General features: G+C 37.6%; 1 protein-coding gene across 10 annotated transcripts in view; it reads left to right on the forward strand.

Annotated features, from left to right (window-relative positions):
- The window catches only part of LOC137240360 (CUGBP Elav-like family member 1), a 1,194,531-nt gene that overhangs the window by 1,060,021 nt on the left and 108,011 nt on the right, over positions 1 to 26,499 (forward strand). For 9 of the 10 annotated variants that reach the window (XM_067766472.1, XM_067766481.1, XM_067766477.1 and 6 more), the window contains 2 exons: positions 13,218 to 13,364; positions 13,718 to 15,572. The exons of the other annotated variant lie outside the window; for it this stretch is intronic. In XM_067766472.1, the coding sequence (XP_067622573.1) occupies positions 13,218 to 13,364; positions 13,718 to 13,989 (419 nt within the window). In that variant the 3' untranslated portion in view covers positions 13,990 to 15,572. Of the gene's footprint in view, positions 1 to 13,217; positions 13,365 to 13,717; positions 15,573 to 26,499 lie in introns of those variants that run through there. 10 annotated transcript variants of the gene reach the window in all.

The following is a 26,499-nucleotide window of genomic DNA, read 5'->3' on the forward strand; positions in this document are numbered from 1 at the left end:
CTAACACAACCAGACACCCTGTTTATATAAAACATATGTTTCAGCAATCAGATGACCGCTCGTACCTAATTGCACATATGTATATGTATTATTGTAAATAATCAAAGTGGTGTATTGCTCGCCAGCCAGCAAAATTTTAATAATTAAAAACAAGTGCAGTGATCTTGTAAAATAATTGAAGTGACTTTTAAAACTATAATAATTTAAGTGATTTCGTGAAATGAACAATTTTTAAGGTTTTTATATATGTATGTGCACGGGCCAAGTGTTAAAAAGTGAGGTTAAAAGGAAAAGTGTGATACTCCTATTCTCTAGCCTTTTCCCTAGCTTTATAAGAGGTCACTGAGGTAGAAACCCTCGGCCAACCTCTGCAGTCGAATGGAGTCAAAACCTCCAGACGAATATACTCTAAGCGCAAATGAAGTCAGAAACCTTCAGGTGCGCTCTTGGCCGGAAGTAATAAAGCCTTCCGACTCATATGCCTGTCTCCTGAAACTTTAAAAGCAAATTAATTTAATGTAAATAATATTTTTGACTAATTAACAAAAAATTTACCGAAATCACAAAAAAAATTATTTTTAACACTCTTTTTGGCCTTTGCGTGCACTATTTATGAAATTAAGAAAAAGAATGTACGTACATATGTGCGTAGGTCACAAACAAAAACAACCCTTAACTTCAATTAATTTTCAAAACCACTTTAAAACACTTTTAAATAATTCTTTCAATTTGATTCACTTTATTCTTTACAAGAAAAGTTACCAATATATTTTTAAAAAGTGCACTGAAATTTTTTACACGTACCTTTTATATAAAAATCGCAGATTTGTATTGTAAAAACGCTGGATGGCTGCTTGCAATATTATTTGCTGGATATTTTCCAATTTATGTGCTGGACCACCAATAATAATAAGTTTTCCGAAAGTTGAAAATGTTTGGTCACTGGAAAATAAATTTGTTTCTCATTTAACGGCTCCGAAGGACCATGTTCGAGGGAGCAGGAGACCTTGGGCTCGTCCGCCGAAATAAATGAAGATTGAAACTTCTGGTTCGGAACTAGACCTAGAATGCCAAAAAAGTACTATATTGTTGACTTATCTTGTTTGGTTGATTTTCCGACAGGGTGGATAAATGATGTATATTGGAACGATTTTCCGTCATCCCTTGTCAAATTTGGTTTTGAGACAAACCAGTTTCGGCGTTGTACCATCGTCAGTGTAGATTTTCGTTCTGAACGTTCGTACATCATACTATATTGTTCCTAGCTAGATTTGCAGTTATAAAATCGACATTTTGGATTTTCTTATTTTATATTTAACACATATTTAAAAATAGGCCACCAACAAAAAACTGCTACCGGCTTGAACGGGCTACGACTACATATGAGTATGCCGTTTTTCAACAATATTCACCAGTCCGAAACTATCGAAAAAGGCGATAATATCATACTAGAAGCAACTTGTAGAATTTCGCTCCGGTTCGGGGCCAACGAAATATTACCAAGAAAGAACTAGATATCAGCTGTAAAATTTTACACTAGTTCGCAACTATCTATAGAGTGCCAATAAGGAACTAGTTCTAAAGTGGAATTTAGTATATAGTTGCGAGGACAATCTCCACCATCTAGGACATCGCAATGTTAAATTCGTCAGTTGAAAGCATGTACAAGAGATAGATGGCGAACTATTGGCGGTTCAGAATGCAGTAGAAGTGCACTAGTTTTGAACTAGAGATTCTCTTACGGGGTAGTTTATGTGATTTTGTATTTTATTTTGGTATATTATTTTTCGTGTTTATAGACATTTTTTGACTAAAAGTGGGGGGAACCATTAAGCAACCCTGCCTATCATTTACTTGTTAAACATTTTATTAATTTCAGGTGGCATTTTAGCACCTCAGTAAAATCTGTTGCTAATATATGTATGTAAATTTAAACACATGTTTAAAACCGCGTGGAACCCTCTAATTAAGCATTTCGAAAGTTTTCAAACTCAATTTCCAATGCAACATCCGCGGAAATCTTCACATTCACTTTTAGTATCATTATTGAAAACCAAACTCCGATGATATATATAAAATATGTTACTACAAAAACTGAGGCTATAGGTAAATGTAATTTTACGCAACTTTCAAAATTTAAATTATTGGCTCTTGTATGTTGACGATATAACTATTTACGTAATATTTTAAGCAAAAATTTGGTAACTCGAAACCAAATCTTCAATTTTTCCCGACCTCAAATAATTAAAAGTTTTTAAATAATTTTTTTTTAAATACAAAAAAAATTTCAGTGCATATACAATTTTGTACATGCATTGTGATTTGCACTTCCATATAAAAGATTTTGAGCAGCACTGCTTATAATTTGTTTTTGTTTTTTTTTTAGCTCAAATATATTTTGCCAACTGTAACAAAATCAATAATTTTGTGGTTTTTTAAAAGTAATTCATAATTAATAAAACTTAATAAACTTGGTGAGCATGGATGGCTTGCTCTCAGTAGTGCACCCATTTTTGTTTTTCAGAATTCATCAGTGTTGAAGATCTGTTATTGACTTTCTCTTCAGGCGCGTGAAATTAGTTCGTCTTGCTGACAGAGCTACGGATTTTGATTCATTGGATTTAATCCTCCATTCTTCCAGCCAATGGGTAATGTTAATTAAACTTCCTTGGAGCTTGAGTGAAGCCACGCTAGGGTTAGGGTCCACGGCCAGCACCGCAGTATCATCGGCAAACGTGCCTATAGTGACTCCTTCTGCTATTGGGAGGTCATACGTGTAAAGTATATAAAGTATTGGGCCCATTACACTGCCTTGCGGGACGCCTGCTAAGCACTCATAAAGGGCAGTCTGCTCTACACCTTTTTTAACGAAGTAATAACGATCTTTTAGATATGGTTGTATAAATAAGAAGTAGTTAATAGGGAGGGCGTATTTTACTTTATAGAGAAGTCCGTCATGCCATACGCGATCAAAAGCTTGTGAAATATCTAGAAAAGCAGATGTGCAGTATTTTTTCTTCTCAAAAGCGTCGTATATTTGCTTGGTGAGTCTGTGGACCTGCTCAGTTGTTCCGTGCCCTCTTCTGAAGCCAAACTGGTGATTGGGTATAATTTCACGCTCTTCTGTTATGTGCCACCGTCTTTTGAGGAAGAGAACTTCCATGACTTTTGACACGATAGGCAGCAGACTAATAGGTCTGTAAGATGCAACTGTATCAGCCGGCTTTCCAGGTTTCAGAATCATTTTCATCTGCAAAACTTTCGCTCTCAGGGGATGAATTGAGTTGTTAGTACTGCATTAAACAATTTTGTCAGGAATTGTATGCCTTCGTGGGGTAAATTTTTTAGAATAGTGCCATTGATAAGGTCGTAGCCGGAGCTTTTTTGGCTTGAGTTTTGCAATTACGCTTTTTACCTCCGATATTGCAATTTTTTTATAGGTGGGTCCATTTGATATGGATGACTTAAGGTAGTTTCTACTTCCTTAGTTGTTCTTAGTGGGGGTTCAATATCTTGCGGAGTGAATACTAGTTTTAGGTGGCGTGCGAAAGTATTTGCTTTTTCAACATCACTTTTTCCTATTCGTATAGGTTCCATTTAGATAATTGGCCTCTTTATCGTGCTAGTCGCTTTCCAAAGAGAGCAATCAGTTGCAGTTGTTGCATCAATATTGCTGAGGTATTGTTGAATTTCTCTGTTGTGATCCATATTGAGGATGGATTTAGGTTCGTTAGCTAATGCATTCAACCGCTTCTTGTCATAGGGGTGGCGAGGTTGCTGCCACATTTTCCGTGCGATACGCTTTTCTTTAAACTTGGGTTTTACTTCGTTGGTAACTCCTATGGTTTTTTGCCTGCTGAGGGTGGGAGGTGAGGTTGTTGGATACCCTGTTAAAGTGTTCCACTGTTTCAAGTCGGGTAGTTTATTTTTATCTGAGGGTCAATATATGGTGTAGAGAATGGAGTTTGTTTGAGACGGCTATTAGCCTGGTATGTTTGCTAAGGGCTGGCGAGTGTGACATTCGGGAATCTTAGTACACGGTTTGACACCCCGTTAAAACGACTTTCCGGCTAATGTGACATTCGTATCCGTCCCGTTAAAATCTTGGCAGACCTTGGGGTACATTCGAAGTCCGTCACCATTAAGTTGGTGGTGCAGGTTCGGTTGAGATTCTCCCTATTAACGCTGATCTGGCTCTGAACGCAGTTTTCATAAGGAACTGCGTCAACCTTCACGTGGCCTCCCTGCCTTCGCATAGATAACCACGGGATCATTCAAGGTGACTGTACATCCGAACTAAGATAGCGGCCCCAAGTAGGGACCCAATCACATACATGAGTAACCAAAATAAAAATCAAGATAGGGAAGGTACGTTTAACCCATTTATGGGACGAAAGCTACCTCGTTCCCCAGGAGGACCTGGTCTATCGGCCGTAGGTTAAAATGTCTCGTCGCACACGGGGACAAAACCAAAATGAGCGGAAGCCAACGGTAGGAAAGAAGCTTATCCGGCTGTTACTCCAAGGGCAAGACAGGATAAGGCTAAAACAGGCACTCCTTCATAAGTGACCTTATTAAGAAGGCTGCAGAAGATCTTCAAAATTCTCAGGCCTAAGGGGGGATCGAAAACAAGATGACCAATCTAGGGAGATCAATTGATGATCTGTTTGAGTTTTTTAAAGGGCGTAATAATATACACGCTGAAATTAAGCGCTTAGCCTCCATAATCAAGGCATTGTACATAGAGTCCGCGCTGGAGGTAAACGACCTAAAGAAGAAAATAATTTCGAATGATACGGCTAAGGATGGAAGCTTGCTACCCCCAGGAAAGAGACCGAGGAAGAATTCGACAATGGATAATCAAGTAGCCAATCCAACGATCTCAGCCAAGGACATTACGCCAAGCCATGAGGAGAGTCACAAGCGAGTAAAATCGCAAGCGTCACTGAACCAGAATAAGGTCGAAAGGACAGAAGACGCCACAACTCAAAACTCGGGAGAGTGGCAGGTAGCCAAACACAAAAAGCCGATTAGGAAGAAAATGATTAAAGCCAGGCCGGGTGCAATCATAATTTCGAAGGCTGGACGTATGCTGACAATGGAAATGAGGAGTTGCGATGAACTGAAAGCCCTAGAGGGTGATGTCAAAACTATTAAAAAAATGTGAAGCAGTTCAGAGACCTCGATGAAATAACTACGCCGGATGAGATTTGTGATGCGATCCATCAGCAATGTAGGATATAACGGCCTAATTCAACTGCCATAAAAAGTTTACGTACAGGGTACAGCGGTACAAAATCGGCACTTGTAAGTCTTACAACGGATGATGCTAAAGTTGTTCTAAAGGCGCAAAGAATGACAGAAGGATGGGTATCTTTTCGAATTAGAGAGATGAAACAGGAGAGATACTGTTATTGGTGCTGGGCCTATGGACATATAGCCTAGAAGTGCAAAGAGACTATAGATAGGTCAAAACTTTGCAGGAAATGCGGTCAGGATGGACACAAGGCCGCGAACTGCTCCAACGTACCGAAATGTGCGTTATGTGGGGGAGAACATTCGGCAGGCAGTTTTAGATGCCCACAACGGGAAGGAAGCAACCAGATTGCCCTATGAGATTGTTGCAACTCAATTTAAACCAATGTGAAGCGGCCCAAGACCTGTTATCCCAAACAATGTTTGAAGGATTTGACTTAGCGGTACTCTCTGAGCTATACAAAAATAAGCAGGAGCAAGGATGGATCACGGACTCGGTTGGAAAAGCCTCAATCTGGATACAAGGAAGACTTCTTCCGCAGGAAAAGATGGCACCAACAGTGGCAGGATTCACGTGGGCAAAACTAAAAGGAATATACATTTTTAGTTGCTATGCACCTCCAAGCATGAGTAGCACAGAGTTTGAGAACATGATTCTTGGGATGACCATAGAAGCACAGGGTAAACACCCGCTTATAATATGTGGAGACTTCAATGCATGGTCAACTGTATGGGATATTAGTAGAACTACCCATAGAGGTAGAGTTCTTCTCGAAAGCCTTACACCCCTGAGGCTAGAACTTCTAATTGAGGCAGGGAAATATACATTCGACACTGGCAATAGACGTTCCATTATAGATCTCACGTTTGCTAGTAGCGAAATAGCAAAAGACGAGCAAAATGGTCCATCAGTAACGTCTACACACACGGCGACCAAAAAGCTATTAGCCTAGAGCTAGTGGAAACTGCACCATGGAACGCCTCCAACCAACTGCAAAGAAGAAGATGGAAACAACACCTTTTGGAACCAGAAGTACTTGATGTTGTATGGAAAGATGCCGTAATACGGAGGACACATGCGGAATATCTTTTGGGTTCAAATATCTAAGTCATTAGGTATGGCGTGTGATGCTGCCATGCCCAGAAGTCGCGCAAAAGTAAATCGGACTCCGGTATATTGGTGGAACGAGGAAATAGCGGAGAAGCGTAGAAAATGCCACAAGGCACGGCGAAGGGCACAGAGGGCACGCTCGTCGCTACGATATGATGAGCTACACAATACCGATGCTTAAAAATACTATAAAAAAGAGCAAGAGAGCCTGCTTCAAGGAACTCATGGATAGTGCTGAAAATTAGAGGTCGGAAATCAGCCTACATGCCCGATAATAATGGGAAGAATCGTAGAAACTCTTTTTCCGACACAAGATTACCGGACCTATCAAAGTGAGGTTCTCGAAGGAATGGAAATCCCAGAAATAACAGAGCAGGAGGTACTAGATGCAACACAAAGAGTTGCGGACAGTAAGTCTCCAGTACCTGATGGAGTGCCAAATATAGCTCTTAAATTAGCGTTAAGGTCTAGAACATAGGTATTTACGGATCTCTTCAACGCCTGTTTCCAAGAAGGCGTCTTCCCCCGCTCATGGAAACGTCAAAGACTGGTTCTATTGCTGAAACCTGGTAAGATGCGCGACCAGCCATCTTCATACAGGCCACTTTGTATGTTGGATTCAATAGGAGAGATTCGCGAACGTATTATTAGTGGGCATCTGCAGCAGACCCTGGAAAGCCCAGGTGGCTTGTCAAAGTTTGGATTTCGAAAATCGAGATCCACGATAGATGCAAACAAACAGTTGTTAACATAGCCCGCGGAGCCATAACCGGAGGCCAAAGTAAAAGGAAGCTCTATGCACTGATAACTTTGGATATTAGAAATGCTTTTAACACCGATAACTGGATGCAGATAATGACAGCGCTACGAAACTTTGGCACACCTGCTTACCTACTCCGAATAATTGGTAGCTATCTAACCGATAGAGTACTCCCTTTTGATACGGATGAGGGACCAAGAAAGCACAACATCACGGGTGGTGTCCCTCAGGGATCTGTTCTAGGTCCAGCACTTTGGAATGCGCTGTATGACGGGGTGCTACAAATCGACCTTCCCGGAGGCACGGAAATTGTCGGCTATACAGATGATATTGTCGTAGTAGCAGTGGCCAAGAAACTTGATCTGCTCCAAGCATTATGTAATGACGCCGTGGGAAGAATAAGGGAATGGTTGACGAACATGGGGATGGAGATGGCTAAGACAGAAGTGGTTCTGATGAGCTCAAAGCGGACTGTGGATGAGTTGGTCCTAACCATAGGAGATTATCAAATAAATTCAAAGCGTTCCGTGAAATATCTAGGAGTCATCATTGACTCAAAACTAACTTTTATGGAGCACTTCAGGGCGGTGGGGGAGAAAGTTTCTAGAGTTAGTGGAGCCCTAACATCGGCGGCCCAAGCGAAGCTGCCCGTCAGCTATTATCCAACGTAACCAGCTCTATAATATTATATGCAGCACTAGTATAGCACGGATCTAAAATGGTCCACCAAAAAGATATACTAGCAGCTACCGCATTACTGCTATACGAATAGCATGTGCTTATCGGACGGTGTCCTACGACGCGATCCATGTTTTATCCAGGCAAATCCCAGTAGATCTACTCTCAGGTGAAATGGCCGATCTGTATGGCATTGGAATCAGCCGACCATCTGAAGATCCTAAGAAAAGCACAAGGTCACGAACAATATTTAGGTGGCAAGAACGGTAGGAAGATTCGAGAAAACGGCGCTGGACCTTCATGCTAGTCCGGAATATAGTAGAATGGTACGAGTGAAAATACGGCGAACTAGATTACCACCTCACACAGATATTGAGCGGGCACGGCGGCTTCCAGGAATATCTACATAAGCGTGGGATAGAGGAGGATCCTTTCTGTCCAAGCTGTCCCTCCGAATAGGAAAGCGCAGAACATGTAATGTTTCACTGCCCTCGTTTTCACGGCGAAAGACTGTTTGTAAACAGAGTTTTTGGAGAGGAGCCTTCCATTAGGAATTTAGTTCCACGAATGTGCAGATAAATAGATTGTTGGAAGATGGCCTTTATAGTAATGACGAAATTGATGCATGCTGAAAGGGAGCGCAGAGAAAGGCGCATACGAAGTAGTGGCGACTAAATCGCCAATAGCGGCCAACATTTTTGAGTGCGTCTACGATTTCTTTGGTATCTGTCGAGAAATGCATATTTTTAAGAAATACTTTAAATGAACGTTCTTGTTTTGATTTAATGTAAAGAACTCTTTGTTCTTTAGTTCTAATTGGGTCACGATAGTTTTGTAGACATCGAGAGATGATGCCTGGACTTTGACTTGTTCGTTGCCTATTAGCTTTAGGTGAAACGAGTTTGGAGCAATTTCTTGTAATAAACTCATCAGTGGAGATATATTACTGACTTTGTGGACGAAAATTGGGGGAGGTTTAAGTTCTTCCTCCTTGGGTTGGCTTGCTTCTTTGACTTCAATGACGGAAAATCTATTTTCAGTATCTGGGGCATTTAATTGGCGCCTGCCAAGCCTATATAGTTGGAGCTTCGACTGTTTTTTTGACTCCGTACTCTTACCTGGGCTTTCGCGTTCGCGTTTAGAGGATGGTACGTTCTTCCATTCGTTGGCTGCTGGAGTCGGGCTAGTGACTTTTTGGGTGGGTTAGAATTGGATATAGTAGTTGTGATAGTTGCTGTGGGAACTCTGTCTTCTGCTCAACACTTCCAGCGATCCCTGCAGGGATTGGGAATTTCGAGTTTGTGGGAGTTTTTTGTAGCTCCGAGTTTTGTTACTGTTATGTTCGTGGGGTGAGCGGTTAGGATTGGGTCGCTTGGGCCTGCGGTAGCTTGTGTTGCCGTTAGCTGATTTGATGGGTAGGGGTTTGCTGAGATTGCAGGGGTCCTCCTCCATTAGGTGGAGTGCGATTAAGTGGCATTTTATTTTATGAAATTTTATTTCAAAATTTTCGACAAAGTTTACTTTGAGCTTAAATAAATTTTGAATCAGCAATCTTCACAAAAATGGAAACCCGTTCTACGGTTAAAAGTTTGAGTAAAAATTTGAAACCGTTTTGTACTATATACATATATTACAAAGCCAAATTTGGTTTTAAATATACAGCCCGTTATTTAATTGGAGAAAGTGTGATACAGCTCTCTATTTAGACCATATAATAAAATACAAAATACACATCGTTAGCTCAATTAACAAAGGCCATATTTAACAATTTTCAAATTTTAATGGAGAGGCAACCACCTTTTTTTTTAAACATGTACTTCAAGCAGGTCTGGAATTTTCAAAAAACATAGCTCCGTAGTTATTGGTTTCAACACTTTAAAATCTTTGCTAGGGGCTTATTATACTCAGCTGATCAGAGCTCACAGAGTATATTAATTCTGTTCGCATAACGGTACCCCGTAATGGCATAAACTAATCGAGAAAGATATAGACTTCTATATATCAAAATGATCTGGGCGAAAAAAAATGCATTTAGCCATGTCCGTCCGTCCGTCCATCCGTCTGTCCGTAAACACGATAACTTGAGTAAATTTTGAGGTATCTTAATGAAATTTGGTACGTAAGTTCCTGGGCACTCATCTCAGATCACTATTTAAAATGAACGAAATCGGACTATAACCACGCCCACTTTTTCGATATCGAAAATTTCGAAAGAAGAAAAAGTGCGATAATGCATTACCAAAGACGGATAAAGCGATGAAACTTGGTAGGTGGGTTGATCCTATGACACAGAATAGAAAACTAGTAAAATTTTGGACAATGGGCGTGGCACCGCCCACTTTTAAAATAAGGTAATTTAAAAGTTTTGCGAGCTGTAGTTTGGGTTTGATGGTGAATGAGGACAAAACGAAGTATCTGCTGTCATCGAGCAAAGAGACAGCGCATATGCGCCTTGGCAACCACGTTACTATTGGCAGCCATAATTTCGAAATAGTAAAAGACTTCGCTTATTTGAAAACCAGCATCAACACTAGCAACAACATCAGCTCTGAAATCCAGCGAAATAGTTGCTACTTTGGACTAGGTAGGCAATTGAAAAGTAAAGTCCTCTCTCGGCAAACGAAAATCATACCCTTTTTTTTATTGGACGTTGGGGTAGCGCACTACCCTCAAGTGGTCCAATGAAACCAGGCTAATCCTGTTCTTGTGTCCGCACCCCGTGGGACCGCCGTTAGGCATAACGTCACGGGTGGAAAGGCGATTTAGTCGCCACTACTTCGTATGCGCATTTCTCTGCGCTCCTTTTCAGCATGCATCAATTTCGTCATTACTATAAAGGCCATCTTGCTCACAGCAATTCAACGATTTATTTGTCGGCTCCTCTCTAAAAACTCTGTTTACAGACAATCTTTCGCCGTGAAAATGAGGGCAGTGAAACATTACATGTTCTGCGCTTTCCAATTCGGAGGGACAGTTTGGAAAGAGAGGATCCTCCTCTATCCTACGCTTATGTAGATATTCCTTGAAGCCGCCGTGCCCGCTCAATATCTGTGTGAGGTGGTAATTTAGTTCGCCGTGTTTTCGCTCGTACCATTCCGCTATATTCCGGACTAGCATGAAGGTCCAGCGCCCTTTTCTCGACTCTTCCCACCGTTTTTGCCACCTAACTATTGTTCGTGACCTTGCTCTTTTCTTAGCATCTTCAGATGGTCGGCTGATTCCAATGCCATACAGATCGGCCATATCATCTGAGAGTAGATCTACTGGGATTTTCCTGGATAAAACATGGATCGCGTCGTCGGACACCGTTCGACAAGCACATGCTATTCGTATAGCAGTAATGCGGTAGGCTGCTAGTATATCTTTTTGGTAGACCATTTTAGATCCGTGCCATACTGGTGCTGCATATAATATTATAGAGTTGGTTACGTTGGACAATATCTGACGGGTAGCTTGGCTTGGGCCGCCGATGTTGGGCATTATTCGCGTTAGGGCTCCACTAACTCTAGAAACTCTCTCCCACGCCGCCCTGAAGTGCTCCCTAAAAGTTAGTTTGGAGTCAATGATTACTCCTAGATATTTCAAGGAAGGCTTTGAATTTGTTTGATAATCTCCTATGGTTAGGACCAACTCATCCACAGTCCGCTTTGAGCTCACCAGAACCACTTCTGTCTTATTGCTAGCCATCTCCAGCCCCATCAACATTCCTTTATTCTTCCCACGGCGTCATCACATAATGCTTGGAGCAGATGAAGTTTCTTGGTCACTGCTATTATGAAGGGAAGGTCGATTTGTAGCACCCCGCCATACATCGCATTTCAAAGAGTTGGACCTAGAACAGATCCATGAGGAACACCGCCCATGATGTTGTGTTTTCTTGGTCCCTCATCCGTATCAAAAAGGAATACTCTGTCGCTTAGATAGCTGCCATTTATTCGGAGCAGGTAAGCAGGTGTGGCAAAGTTTCGTAACGCTATCTGCATCCAGTTAGCGGCGTTAAAAGTATTCCTAATATCCAAAGTTAGAAAATCATAACCTACAAGTCACTTATCGTACCCGTCCTGCTGTATGGTGCAGAAGCATGGACCATAACAGCAACAGATGAAGCGGATCTGGGAGTGCTCGAGAGAAAAGTTCTTCGAAAGATTTATGGAGCTCTCGTTGACGATGGCGAGTACCGAAGAAGATTTAACGATGAGCTGTACGAGCTATACACAGACATCAACATAGTCCCTCGAATTAAAACGCAGCGGCTGCGCTGGCTTGGCCATGTTATGCGAATGAGAGATGACGTTCCGGCCAATAAAGTGTTTCTATCGGAGCCCGCCTATGGAAGCAGAGGTAGAGGGCGGCGCCCACTCCGTTGGAATGACCAGGTGGAAAATTATTTAAACTCCCTTGGTGGGACCAATTGATTGGCAGAGAGAAGGAGCGACTGGCGCGCCTTGTTGGACGGCCATAACCGCTTAAACGGTTAAGCGCCAATTAAGTAAGTAAGTAAGCTATAATTTAGCAGTGGTTGAAGATATCATGATGAAATTTATTAAGGACGTTACTCTTATTACTATATGTGTTCTAATTAAATATTGGCAAAGTCAGATGACGAACACGCCCACTTAAAAAAAATGTAAAGCCTAATTTTAACAAAAAATTTAATATCTTTAAAGTATGTATATAAGTAAATTATGTCAACATTCAACTCCAACATTTGTCTCCAAAGCTTGTTGTTGTTATAGCGACCCCGAAGGTCTTGGGGAGTGTTATCGATGTTGATGGTCTCTCGCCGGATACAGATGCGGTACGTTCCGGTACCAACCCACACCATCTCGGGAACGAGTTGTTCTGACCACATGCGTCCTTCTAGGCCATACCGCCCTCCCACTCCCTAGATCCATAAGGAGTTCGGGGTCGCCAGAACCTCAGTTAATGTGACAGGTTTCGCCACGGATATGTGAGGCTGAAAATTGGGTTTGGAGAAACTATATATTGCGCTGGCAACCTGATAGGGTTGCGCTACAGAACCCCTTGAATCTATTTGGTATTTTAGTCGCCTCTTACGACAGGTATGCCTACCGCGGGTATATCTAACCTCCTAACCCGGTCGGGGTTGGCATGACGTGGCTGAATGCGGTTGTAACACTTCAACCATCGTAGGAGCGCGGGTTCAAATCCTACTCCCGGGAGAAAAGGCTTTGAAGAGATTTACAAGCTTTGTCTCCAAAGTTCTTAGCTGAGTATGTAATGTTCGATTATACCCGAACTTAGCCTTCCTTACTTGTTTTGATATATAATACCAAAATCAGTGAAAAACGCAGTTTCGTTGCCTGTTGATTATGGCTTTTGTGAATTAAACTAACGATATGTACATATTTACTTATAGTATTTTAAATTATTTTTCTTATATTTGTTAAGGGCCTCGAGGAGAAAGTTTCACCTCGCCATACGCGTCTACATTAAATCCCATGTCTAATGGTACAAGTTTTGCAGCGGCTGTATCGCCACTTTCTACTACCGCTCTGCGAGCTGCCGCAGTTGGAGTTGCTGGGAAACAAGTTGAAGGTAAGAACTCAAAGAACTAGAAAACTTCCTTTAAAAACAATTTAATCGAGAATCACACCAACATCAAATTGACAGCTATTGAGGAAATCGTCGATGTGTAAAAATCACGAAAATTCCGGAGATATTTGGTTTGTAGTCTCGGGATTTTATTGCCTTAAAACTTCTTTAAAAAGCTTCTTTTTAAAACGCTATTAATTCGCAAATACCAAAAGAGATAAAGTTAAGAGCAAAAAGTTTATACGGAAATAAATAAATACAATCCTCCTCCTTTTCCTACATACAAACTCAAAGCCATACAATGTTTCGAATCATAAAATATATCCAGATGCACTAAACCAAAGTTTTTTTCATAGGACCGGATGGGAGCAATCTTTTCATCTATCATCTACCTCAGGAATTCACTGACACTGATCTCGCATCGACATTTGTACCATTTGGAAACGTACTCTCTGCCAAAGTTTTCATCGACAAACAAACCAATTTGTCCAAATGTTTCGGCTTCGTCTCTTACGACAATCCGCATTCTGCGAGTGCAGCTATTCAAGCTATGCATGGGTTTCAAATTGGCACCAAACGCTTAAAAGTGCAACTTAAACGCTCAAAGGATGCAGCAAAACCATATTAAAGGTCATAAATTTCCAGCTGTTGCAGTAGACACTGTTCGTTAGTCTACAAGGTGCTATGGGATAATCAAGTAAAAAATATCAGTCTGCTTCGACAAACAAACCAAAGGAAAATTTTTGTATTGAACATTATTTTGTTCAAATTAAAGTGTATGTATGTTGGTATATATATAAATAATGTCGTGTTTGTGGCAAAACCACCTAAATTAGTTCATTTGTGAAAGGATATGCAATGTGTATTGTCCATATGTATGTATGTATATAGTGATATAAACATATGTATGTTAAACCATGGTATAAGAATGAAGGCAATTCAATGGTCAGTTTCGGTGGGAAAATTAACAACCTGCCAATTAAATAGATTATGACATCTCGTGCAACCATCTCAACTAAACAAATTTTCATATTGTTATTGGTTTAAAAAATGATTGCAATTTTTGTTTAAAAACGTACCATTTGGAAACGTACTCTCTGCCAAAGTTTTCATCGACAAACAAACCAATTTGTCCAAATGTTTCGGCTTCGTCTCTTACGACAATCCGCATTCTGCGAGTGCAGCTATTCAAGCTATGCATGGGTTTCAAATTGGCACCAAACGCTTAAAAGTGCAACTTAAACGCTCAAAGGATGCAGCAAAACCATATTAAATGTCATAAATTTCCAGCTGTTGCAGTAGAAACTGTGCGTTAGTCTACAAGGTGCTATGGGATAATCAAGTAAAAAATATTACTCTGCTTCGACAAACAAACCAAAGGAAAATTTTTGTATTGAACATTATTTTGTTCAAATTAAAGTGTATGTATGTTGGTATATATATAAATAATGTCATGTTTGTGGCAAAACCACCTAAATTAGTTCATTTGTGAAAGGATATGCAATGTGTATTGTCCATATGTATGTATATATAGTGATATAAACATATGTATGTTAAACCATGGTATAAGAATGAAGGCAATTCAATGGTCAGTTTCGGTGGGAAAATTAACAACCTGCCAATTAAATAGATTATGACATCTCGTGCAACCATCTCAACTAAACAAATCTTTCATATTGTTATTGGTTTAAAAAATGATTGCAATTTTTGTTTAAAAACGTTGGAAATTTTACAAAAAAATTGCTAATATAAAAAAAATATCAGATGTTTATTTCGTCAGGGCATATTGCTGCTTATGAAAAGCTGAGTCATCGAGAACCACAGTCTTAAAATATGAACAAATGTTCTATTAGTAAGAAAAATGTTCTTAAATTAACAACAATGTGTTTTAAATTAAGTTCAAGAAATAATAAACGGTACAATTCGTGTAAACTACAATGTTAAATACAACATTTGGCACAAGCTATAAAGCAGTCGTAGTGGCCCAGCGGCAATGATGTTGCGGTTGCGTTCGCGTGGCGCGAGTTCCACACCGTCAAACTCTCAAGTTTTTTAAAATAATTTTTTTAACTCTTATTTTTCGTTCAGTTATATTTTCCATTCACATATGCATAAGTAATTCTCAAACTTGTTATGAAATATTTTAAGTATGGATTCAGATTGCATCATGAAATAAGAATTTATTAAAAGAGAAATATATGAAAAAATGCATTTTATGTGTTTTTTCTTAAGCTTTTGGATTTTAATAGTAGTTGTTTTGTTATTAGCAATTTCTATTAATGACAAAAGAATTATTATTAATAAAAAAAAATAAATAAATGGTACTTATTAAAAAATTACCTTCCTACTCCCACCAATTATCAAGCACAAACCGTTCATGAATTGAGACCGGAAACTGTTTAATCGACCAAAAATCGTTCTCGAAGCGTGAGAACGAAAAATCTTAAATAAAGCCCCAGTAGTGCAGAAGGTTCACACATCAATACCAAACTGTCATAAAATACGAACGGTGCTTGTAAAAACTGTTCTTAAAACAAGCCCACCGGTCACGAGTTAAGAAAAAACGTACTTAACAGACTTTTGTCAACGAATGTTCTTAATTTTGAAATTGTTTCATTCGTTTCAGAACAATTTTTTCTCTGAGAGTATAGTTATACAGTCCTGCTTGAAACCCCAATAGTCTAACAGCTGGTCAATGTTTGGTTCGGTCATATGTCCATCTAGCAGATATTTTTCCGAATTCTGCCCATTATTTGAAAAAAAAAAAAAACTATTCACATTCACAAATCAAATGCTTTACCACGATCTTTATCCTGAAAAAATGAGTTAAAGCTCAAGTGAACATTGCCGAGCATCCACAATTTCTACAAAACCGGTAAAACATACTTCAATTAATTTTTTTTTTTTTGTTTAAATGCGAAAGAAATTTCTTTCTTCTCGGTACAAATTAATAAATCTAGACTATGCTCATAAATAATAACATCGTTTAAATTTCTACTAGGGCCTTTTGAAAGTTTTATAGATATATTTTAATTCAAAAGATAGAGACCCGATAAATGTGTTTTATTTCCTTCTATTCTCTTTTTTATCTTTTATGTTCTCAGTTTAAAATAAGAATTTCTAAACCAAAGCACTAAAGCTACTAGATGCTTTTAGTACAAACATTTTGTGAAAAATACTTCTAATTAAATATAAAAACTACGATATAATTTTGACATTATAAGAGACTTTAGTAATCTGTTTTTAGTCAAATATGACAACGTCATAATGACAATGGAATTATCTTCTTTCTATTACCATGTAAAAACCAAAGAAAATAATGTTTTGTACAGCAAAAAAAGCTTTTAAAACCATTACTGCTGTATTTAAATCAGTTTACTCAATTGATTAATATTGAATAGATTAAAAAAATTTAACCCAAATCTTATATAAACTTACTACATATCTACATATTTTTAAGGTAAATCCTTAAGGCAATATTGCACTTTTGAATTACATTAAGCACCCGTAGTCAAGTCAATTAGTGGTAACGTAACTTTTCAGTCAACTGTCTTTTTTCTATACGTAAATAACCAAATACTACCGGACATAGGGGTTAAGACTCTGGTCAAATAACAAAAACAGCCACCGTGGACATAATGTGAAATTTTTCTAACTCTGCTTAGTCCAGTATACTCCAAAACTTCGAATTTAAACTAAATGCCTTTTGAAATATCCACCGCATGTGCTTGTTAATGGGCATGGTAAAAGGGTTATGCTAGAACAAGCTACCCTTCCGTACTGAAAAATAGACATCTTTGCATATGTACATAAAAACGTTTCGTAAATCACTAACAACTTTTGTAGTAGTAGTTTCAGTTGATATCATCCAAAATACATGGAATGCGTGTGTTTGTGTGTTATTTTGTTACTTTCGTTTATCTGCATATTCGTATGTATGTATGTGTATTTCATTTGCACCGCTTATGCGGCAGTTACCCACCGACGTGTGCCGTACGTAAGGACGTTTGTCGTACGAAGCACGTTTGACCGAACTCTCAAGCCCGTAGGAATCAATGTGTGCGTCTGTGTACATGTACATAAGATATTTGTGTGTGTATTGTTTACAGATAAGCACTGTTGCCATTGACCATTTTGCATGTATGCTTATGGAAACATCAACTTTTTCCAATTTAATTTTTGGTATTGTAAAAGGCCGGAATACTATTAAATAAGTATAAATAGATTAAATATTTATAATCAGCACTTTTACATAATTATTTCGAATTATTTTCACAATTTTTCAAAATTTAATTAGGCGTTTTTGCATAAAATTGCAAACGGTCAAAAATTAGCGCACAAAAGTTTACTAGGCAACTCTGTCTAGTGAGAGAGCGATCAGCTGACACGTTCCTACGGAAAAAATCAAAATTGTTTTGATTTCTACGTTCCGGGCTACGTACGTACGGGCGTTGCACGTCGGTGAGTTTTCGTTTACATTGCACACTCATAAGATAGGTCGTGTCAGCTGACAGGTTTTTTCTACGTACGTTCGTGGGTAACTGCCGCATTAGCCCACTAATCTAGCTTACTTTGTGTTGTTGCTTTCTATCCAATTCCATAATCCACTTTGTGTTTTATTTCCACTGGATTACAAAAAAATGCAGCTAATGTTTAAAATTTAAACAGTAGTTTATATGCACCCCGAATATAAGCATTTTCAAACTACCAAACTTAAAAGCATTTCCCGGTTATAAGCACCGATATGGAATCGTAGCATCTCGCCACGTAAAAGCATGGTTTTCTGATTATAACACACGTCATCGTACTACTTCATTCGTATTATGCATGATGATATACATGAACGAATAAGTGAACGTAATCGCTGAATGGATTATTTTTTCGTATTTTTACAGCCGATTCGACGTTTTTGTATCTATTATGACTTAAAATTCATATGTTCCAACGAACTTTTATTTCTTAAAATAAACCAAGATTTGTATGCTGTCGTATGTAATAATCCCATTTAACTTATAAGACTGACGTACCACATCGTATGCGATCCCTGATTGTATGTTACAATTCGGCCCCTGATTTCTGTCTGACTTGTTATCTTTTCCCGCTTATAAGTACTGAATACGAAATTGAAATTTCTAATTTTTTGAATGAATAAAAACGATATTTCCGTTATTTGTAACAGACAGTATTATTATGTAATCGAAAATCGTTAACAGTCCATTCACAACTTTAGTGAATAAAATCTTTCTCCGCACATTTATAAATGAAAATAATATCTTTATAAAAAAAAAAAATGGTGTGCTGGGTAAATACACACAAATCTTCACTTACTTACTTACTTACTTAATTGGCGCTTAACCGTCTAAACGGTTATGGCCGTCCAACAAGGCGCGCCAGTCGCTCCTTCGCTCCGCCAACCGGCGCCAATTGGTCACACCAAGGGAGTTTAAATCGTTTTCCACCTGGTCCTTCCAACGGAGTTGGGGCCGCACTCTACCTCTACTTCCATAGGCGGGTTCCGATAGAAACACTTTCTTGGCCGGAGCATCATCTTTCATTCGCATAACATGGCCTAGTTGGCATGTTGATGTCTGCGTATAGCTCGTACAGCTCATCATTAAATCTTCTTCGGTACTCGCCATCGCCAACGCGTAGAGGTCCATAAATCTTTCGAAGAACTTTTCTCTCGAACACTCCCAAAGCCGCTTCATCTGCTGTTGTCATGGTCCATGCTTCTGCCCCATATAGCAGGACGGGTACGATAAGTGACTTGTAGAGTATGATTTTCATTCGCCGAGAGAGGACTTTACTTTTCAATTGCCTACCTAGTCCAAAGTAGCATTTATTGGCAAGATTGATTCTTCGCTGGATTTCAGTGCTGACGTTCTTCACACATATCCTAAAAAGTGTGCACATCACAAAGGGTCAAGTAAACATTTCTGTACACACTTTTCAAATTTTGTTTCCATTAAAATTTTAATAACTCGATCAGAAATAAAAGAAAATGTATACTTACTGAACTCATTACTAATTTCCAGTTTTGATGCAATGCAGGGTTGGTATAGTATTCTTGTAAATTAGTGCATATATATAGCACTGAAGTTGACGAACCCCGAAACAAAGTGAAAAAAAATATTTGTTCATTGCAAAAATTTTCACAGCTGCGCTATGTTTTCCTAATTAATATACATAGATATCGCTGGAAAGACCTCATTCTCTTCTTATCAGATCCGAACTGAAAATCGCGTAATAGCCAACAAAATTATAGGGTCGCAAGAGGTATGAAAAATTCGATTCGACCGTAACTCACTCTTTTGGGCATGTCCGTGGAAAATCTTGGATGCAATCATTCTTAGATCTTCGAGAGCTACTAGAAAAATTTTATGAATTCTCAGATATTTTTCGGTGTCACACAGTGCTATCCACTATTGCATCAAAATAAATATTCAGTTAAAAAACTCCCGTGAATACGCAAACTAACTCATTTCAAAATTACCCATTATTAGAGTGCATGGAAAAACATTAAGCCGAGGTAAAAAGGTAAAAAGAATTGGTATTTTACGATTTTCTTCAAAACTGTAATTGTAAAAATTGTAGATTTAAAATTATTTTTAAACACAGATCTGAATACTTTTTTTCTAAATGCCACCGTTTACGTACATATACAAAATAATGATACTCAGTTGGTGGTAGTTAATGTAATAAACTTCACCTGTTATTTTACTATTCTTTTCTGGAGACCTTGAGCGCATTCCGATGATTGAGATTACATTAATATAACTAATAATCTAATTGTTAGTCCTATAAATACCTTAAAGCTAACGTACCACATCAATATTGTTGGTGCTGTTGTTGTAGCTGTCAATGCTGCTGTATGAGTCATTGATTGTCAGCTTAGAATTTGTTTATCCAACTCCAATTTCACAACGGCCCATCATTGAAATGCATTGGCGTTGGAATTATGATATCAATTCCATTGCAGCTGCACTGATGCAGCTGAATAAGTAAATGGCAATTTTTGTTATTCTTAGACTGCAGCTTTAACTTGCAGTACGAAGTAAACAATTCATTTCAGCTTTGCGACTTGATGGGCTCGAAATTGTTTACTTTGGCGAAATGCAATAGAGAATTCGATTTCTTTCGGCATTCACAAACACCCAATATGTTATTTACATAAGAATATTTTGTTGACAATATCTTACACATGCAGATTAGAAATGGCTGAGACGTGTTCGCAACGCAAACATTACGTTGTTGTTGTCCTGCAATCCAGAGAAGAATCCCTCTTGCCAAGAAATGATATTTGGGACTAAGTAGGAAATTGAAAGCCAAGTCCTTTCACGGCAAACGAAAATCATGATCTCCAAGTTACTTATTGAACCCGTTCTGATCTATAGATCAGAAGCATAGACACTGAAATAATTCTGGAATTTTTCGAGAGCAAAGTTCCAATATTCATCTACATTTTTAACCCGTTAGGCTTGGTTTATTTGGACCTATTAAACCGTTAAAGAATGATCGCTATACTCACCGTAAATAGCGGTACCGGTTTTCTGTAAAATCCAACGGCTCTGTAAGAGGTATTTTCGGAGTATTTGGTACTGATTCCTCAACCTTTTTGCTTCCAGAATTACATTTATATGCGCGGAAAAATGTTACTTTTTCTACAGATAAAAAAAATAAGTTTATGAAAAAGGTATGCGTCAACCTATGAAACAATTGTAAGAGGAAATTGCGAGACGTAATTTTTTTTAATGGGCGGTTCCAAGACCCTATTCCGATCAAGCATTGCACAATATTTCTAGGGCCTCAAAGATAATAAATCCTTGTAACAAAATTCGAAAAAGTAATTTATCTGAAATAAACTGTACAATTGAAACTCACACTGAGTATATAATGTGGGTTACACCCGAACTTACGACACTTTTACTTATTTTGGCTTGGTTTTCGCAGTAGGCCTATTCTACTAGTTAATTATGATAATATTTAATTTGTAACTACTGAAAATTAATGGAAATTAGTGAAAGTTGGGATAAATAAAATCGATGCCAATTAGATAAAAGTATTGACGCTTTATTAGTAGTCTGATTCATATTCTTATTGTTCTTCTTCTTCCTCTTCATTTTGAGAGCAAATAAATTGGGTTAATAGAGAGTTATCGCGAACGATGTTTATGAGCAGCAGCTGCGGTTGTAGGAATACAAGCTATGTAGTCGAACTTGTTTTTTATGTTAAGCAATTTTACATACATATATCGATACTTATCTAAGCAAGTAGTTTTTTAGTTTTTTGCGTGTAAAATAGTACTTCATTTTGACTACCTGTAAATGTGGATACACTTTTTGAAGAATATATATCCGATTTATGGTGAGCTATTCCTGGTTTCAGGAACTACAGAGTATTGCTCAAGACATACGGAATTTCTTTTATTACAGCAGGTATAAAACCCTAGCCCCGCACACTATTGAACAGGGGACACTTGCAGTGTTTTAACAAACTGATTCTGTGGTTATTGGTATGGTTTCAGTCATCGTTTTGTTTGCAAAAGAGCTATTTTGCAATAAAGTTAATGCACGCTTTTAACCAACCCTTTTTCTCAACGTTTGCACAGATTCATAGGCAATGCGCGCATAATTTTCTAGACCATCAACCATTGCTGCTCAGTAATGAGAAAGTGCTATCTCCATAACTTAAGTACACTCTGCACATCGGTTTTAAGACCTTCCACCAATCGGCTAATTTTGTCGTTACATTTTATTCAAACATTTTCTCTAAAAAATAGTGTCTTTTATCTAGAGCATCAATTGCAATATAAATTATTACGTTTTCAAACTTGTTAGCTGGACATATGTATTAATTATCACTTACTATAATAAAATCTCTTAAAATTGCTTATGGTATGCTCAGTAGCTATTGCCTATTGCAATTTGCCATACGTATATATTTTTATTAATATTTAGTCGCATACATTTTGTTTTATCTTGTCACAACAACGATCCCTGTCCACACATTTAAGGCACAAATTATACCAATTAAACTAAGCCATTTACAGCGTTCACGCCAAATATGTATGTATAATTTGAAGAAAATTAAATAGGGCACAACTTAGTTGAGTACAATTTATGTTTATGTTAAAATTTGCATATTCAAAAATATTATATGTGGATTGTTAATAATATATATATTATATTATTAGTCAACTAGTAGTGATATAATTGAAGCTGTTTATATTAAAGAATTTGATATTAAATAGATTCAATTTGCTATAAATTCAATATCTTGATGTTAAAGTGTACTTATTATACATAGTACATATTCAGAAATTATTGTATACATAGGAACGTTCATAAATATACATTTATATACATATATACGGTATTACAGTGATGTTTTTTTTTTTTAGAAAAAAAATTTCTGAATGGAAATTCTATATAAAAGGCTGTCAGGAAAAACAAACTTATATTTCAAGGTCTAAAAAGGCCGGAAATACATACAGGTAAGGAAAAGTAAACATACGTATATCGTGGGCTAATAAATACCCTCCATAAGCAATTTTAATGAAAATCAGTTTTAGATGGCAAAATGATCTCTAATTCACTTTTCACTTGTCATTAATGCCAGCTCCTAAACTTACCTCAAATGATTTTAATTTTAATTTTAAAAAGTTCTATATCATCAATGATTTTTTTTTCAGAAGCAAAACCCTCTTTCAACTTTCATTTCTATACCTAGCTATAATTTTAGCTTTAATCGGGTAACACTTTGGGGTTTAATGGTGTAAATAAGTCGATATAGACATGCATTTTTATTGGGTCAGTGCCTCCCCTTAACATTTTCGATATCCTTTAAAACCAGCATCGTGGCCTTCGATATGGAACTTTAGCATTTTACTCACTTTTTAGAGGCGTAATTTTCAAGGCATGGTGAGCATAAACGCTGCATCCAAAAAACTAATATTTTCTTGCTCTGCAAAAACTCAACAATAATTTTATAAAAATAATTCATTCGAATGGTAAGAACCCTGCAGTCAAAATAACAAGTTGCATACTAGAAGAATTCTAGTTTGCAAAAATTCCCAACAGGTTAGAGTTCTGTATTTTTCCCATATTAGCAACCGGCATATTTAACCCAGCGATGTGCTACGAACAGGGTCGGATCCAGGAAAATGTTTCGGGGGGAGGTGGGGGTCCAATGGAACATTCGCAACAAAAATTAAAAGATAATAATAATAATTTTTAATGTTGTCAGCAAAGTATTTGCGCGACCCGCATCGGTTACGTTATGGTGGTTTTTTCATTGTGGATTGGACGTATCGAACTCCAATTGTGAATTGCTCGGTTCCGCATATAATTATCAATTATGCATAAAAAACTCACGAGATAACTGGATCTGACGCAAATGTTCTTGCAGGGAATATCAGCTATTCGAAATGTTCCTTTGCTCATTGCCTTTCCAATGCAATTTTTGTAATGCTTGAAAGGTACATATGCGTGTACTTTGTTTTAGAGCTGCAAAAGTATCGATATAAATATAGATACAGCGAGTACTAGGTTCATGGTGCGATTATCGATGTTTTTTTTTCTAAATATCAAGTACTGTATTCCCATTTCTTTTTCCTTTTTCTAGCGGCAGAACTACCAGCGTCTAAAACTTTGGTAAAACAAACAAAACGTGAATAAATAAAATTACATTTATTATGTCAGATTTGTATTTATTTTAGATGAATACCTAACAAGTTGGTGGGTCTGAATATTGAAAAATTCTTACAAAAGTTCAATGTGAAAGGTTCATACGTTATTTTTTTTTCATATTGTAACGAATTTGCTGCAAATCCTCTTATTTGCCCTTTTGCTAGGTTCGTACCGCTAAACTGTTGAATAAATAACTCCAATATTGAATAATGGAAAAATGGCCTTTATTAAAATACTTCACAATAACACTCAAACTGTGCAAGAATAGCTTATTAACCAAACTGATAGCTTAAATGAAACTGACTTTCAAAATAATACTGCTATTGCTAGCTAGATATCGTCTTAGTCGTAACTGCTTGACAACTCAAATCAAACTGAATTCCAGCGCCTCTACATCTGCGGCCTTTTATACTTTCTGGGCTTATAAAATTCCTTGGTTTACTAAGGAGTTGAAAAAACAAGTTTTATAAAAAATTTAAAAAATCAAACTTGCCTTCTCATAAAGAAAAGCATTTGCAGTACTTAAAAGAGTTTAAGTCATTGAGCAAGGATTTGAAGAAGAAATATGTGCGTAACTTTGAGGCAGATATAAAATTGAATCCCAAGGCTTTCTGGCGTTATGTTAAGTCTATAAAATCCTGTTCAAGTATTCCCTCCGTTGTGTTCTTCACTGATAAGCAAGCAGACTCTTCATCTGATGCTGCGAATCTTTTCGCTGATTTTTTTAGTTAAAATTTTGACCCAGACTCGGCCGTGAGTAATAACTGGCTTCCTCCTGCTGATTCTATGTTAAATTTTGGTGGTCTCGAGCTCACTTTAGACGATGTTGAAAGGGGGATTCAACAAGTAAAATTGTCATCACAGACTGATGTTGATGGATTGTCGTCTCTCCTTTTCAAAAACAATTCTGCTATCGCCTACCCTCTATGGCTGCTTTTTAATAAATCCCTCGCGCAAGGGGAGTTCATTGATGTATGGAAAATTACGTTTATCACTCCCATTTTCAAAACTGGCAATAAAAACAATATTGTTAATTACAGACCGATCTCTAAATTATCTACTGTCTCAAAAATTTTCGAATGTATTGTAAAAGAAAAAATTATTTTCTCAATAAGTCGTCTAATCTCTGTAGATCAGCATGGTTTCATGTCGGGAAGATCAACCACGTCTAACTTGGCAGTGTTTTCGGAATAGTGCATCGACGATTTTACTAATCGAGCCCAAGTAGATACCGTGTATACCGACTTTTCAAAAGCCTTCAATAAAGTTAATCATAGTTTTCTACTATCGAAACTACATTGTTTTGGTTTTCATTCTGTTTTTTTGAAATGGATTAAATCATATCTCTCCAACCGTAGTTGTACCGTGGTAGTTGATGGTATGACCTCATATCCCTTCATAGCTTCTTCAGGCGTTCCTCAAGGAAGCATACTGGGCCCTATTCTTTTTGTGATTTTCATTAATGATATTGCCAGCTGTTTTGAATCTTCGCAATTCCTGCTATACGCAGATGATATGAAGATTTTCAACAAGATTACTTGCCCCTCCGATTCAATCAAATTTCAGAAGGACCTAGATAATGTAGTTACTTGGTGCAAAAATAATAAACTTGCGTTAAATATTAAAAAATGCTATCATGTCCCTTATTATAAATCCCGTTTACTCATTCCTACTTCCTACCACATTGGGGGCGCGCAACTTAGCACTGTGTCCGAGGTCACTGATCTTGGGGTGGTCTTTGATTCTAAGTTTTCTTTTCATAGTCATTTAAACTTTACAATAGCTAAGGCTTACTCGATGTTGGCTTTTGTTCGACGATTCAGTTCTGATTTCACTGACCCATATACTTTAAAATCACTATATACTACTTTCGTACGTTCGAAATTGGAATATGCCGTATTTATTTGGCGGCCGTTTTATGCTTGTCATATTTATCGTCTGGAAAAAATTCAAAAAGTATTTATTAAGTACGCTCTACGTTTCATTTTGATCCTCCTTTTCCTTCCTATGCATCCAGATGTTTGCTTATCAATCTTAAGACTTTGAACTGCAGGAGAACTTTTCTCTCTTTAATATTTGTTTTTAATTTAATCCGTGGGGCTGTTGATTGTCCGTACCTGTTAGAACGCATTTTCCTTGCTATTCCACAAATATGCCTAAGAAATAATGCGTATTTTTTTTGTGGGATTGGCAAGAACTAATTATGCTGCAAATGCTCCTCTTTCCAGAGCTCTTAAAGAGTTTAACTTGCTCTCAAATTCGTCAATTTTGGACTTTTCCTACTCTGAAAATACTTTTAAATTGTTACTTAACCAAATACTAAATTAGTGGTTAAGTCTTTATATATGTCATTAGTCTGTAAGAAATGTAACAATTTCAAGATGAGTAAATAAATAAATAAATAAATATCGCTTAGCATGGCCTTAGCATCGCCTTAGTGATGGTATAGC

Source organism: Eurosta solidaginis, chromosome 2 (assembly GCF_040869045.1).
Source record: "Eurosta solidaginis isolate ZX-2024a chromosome 2, ASM4086904v1, whole genome shotgun sequence".
NCBI classification, from domain to species: Eukaryota; Metazoa; Arthropoda; class Insecta; order Diptera; family Tephritidae; genus Eurosta; species Eurosta solidaginis.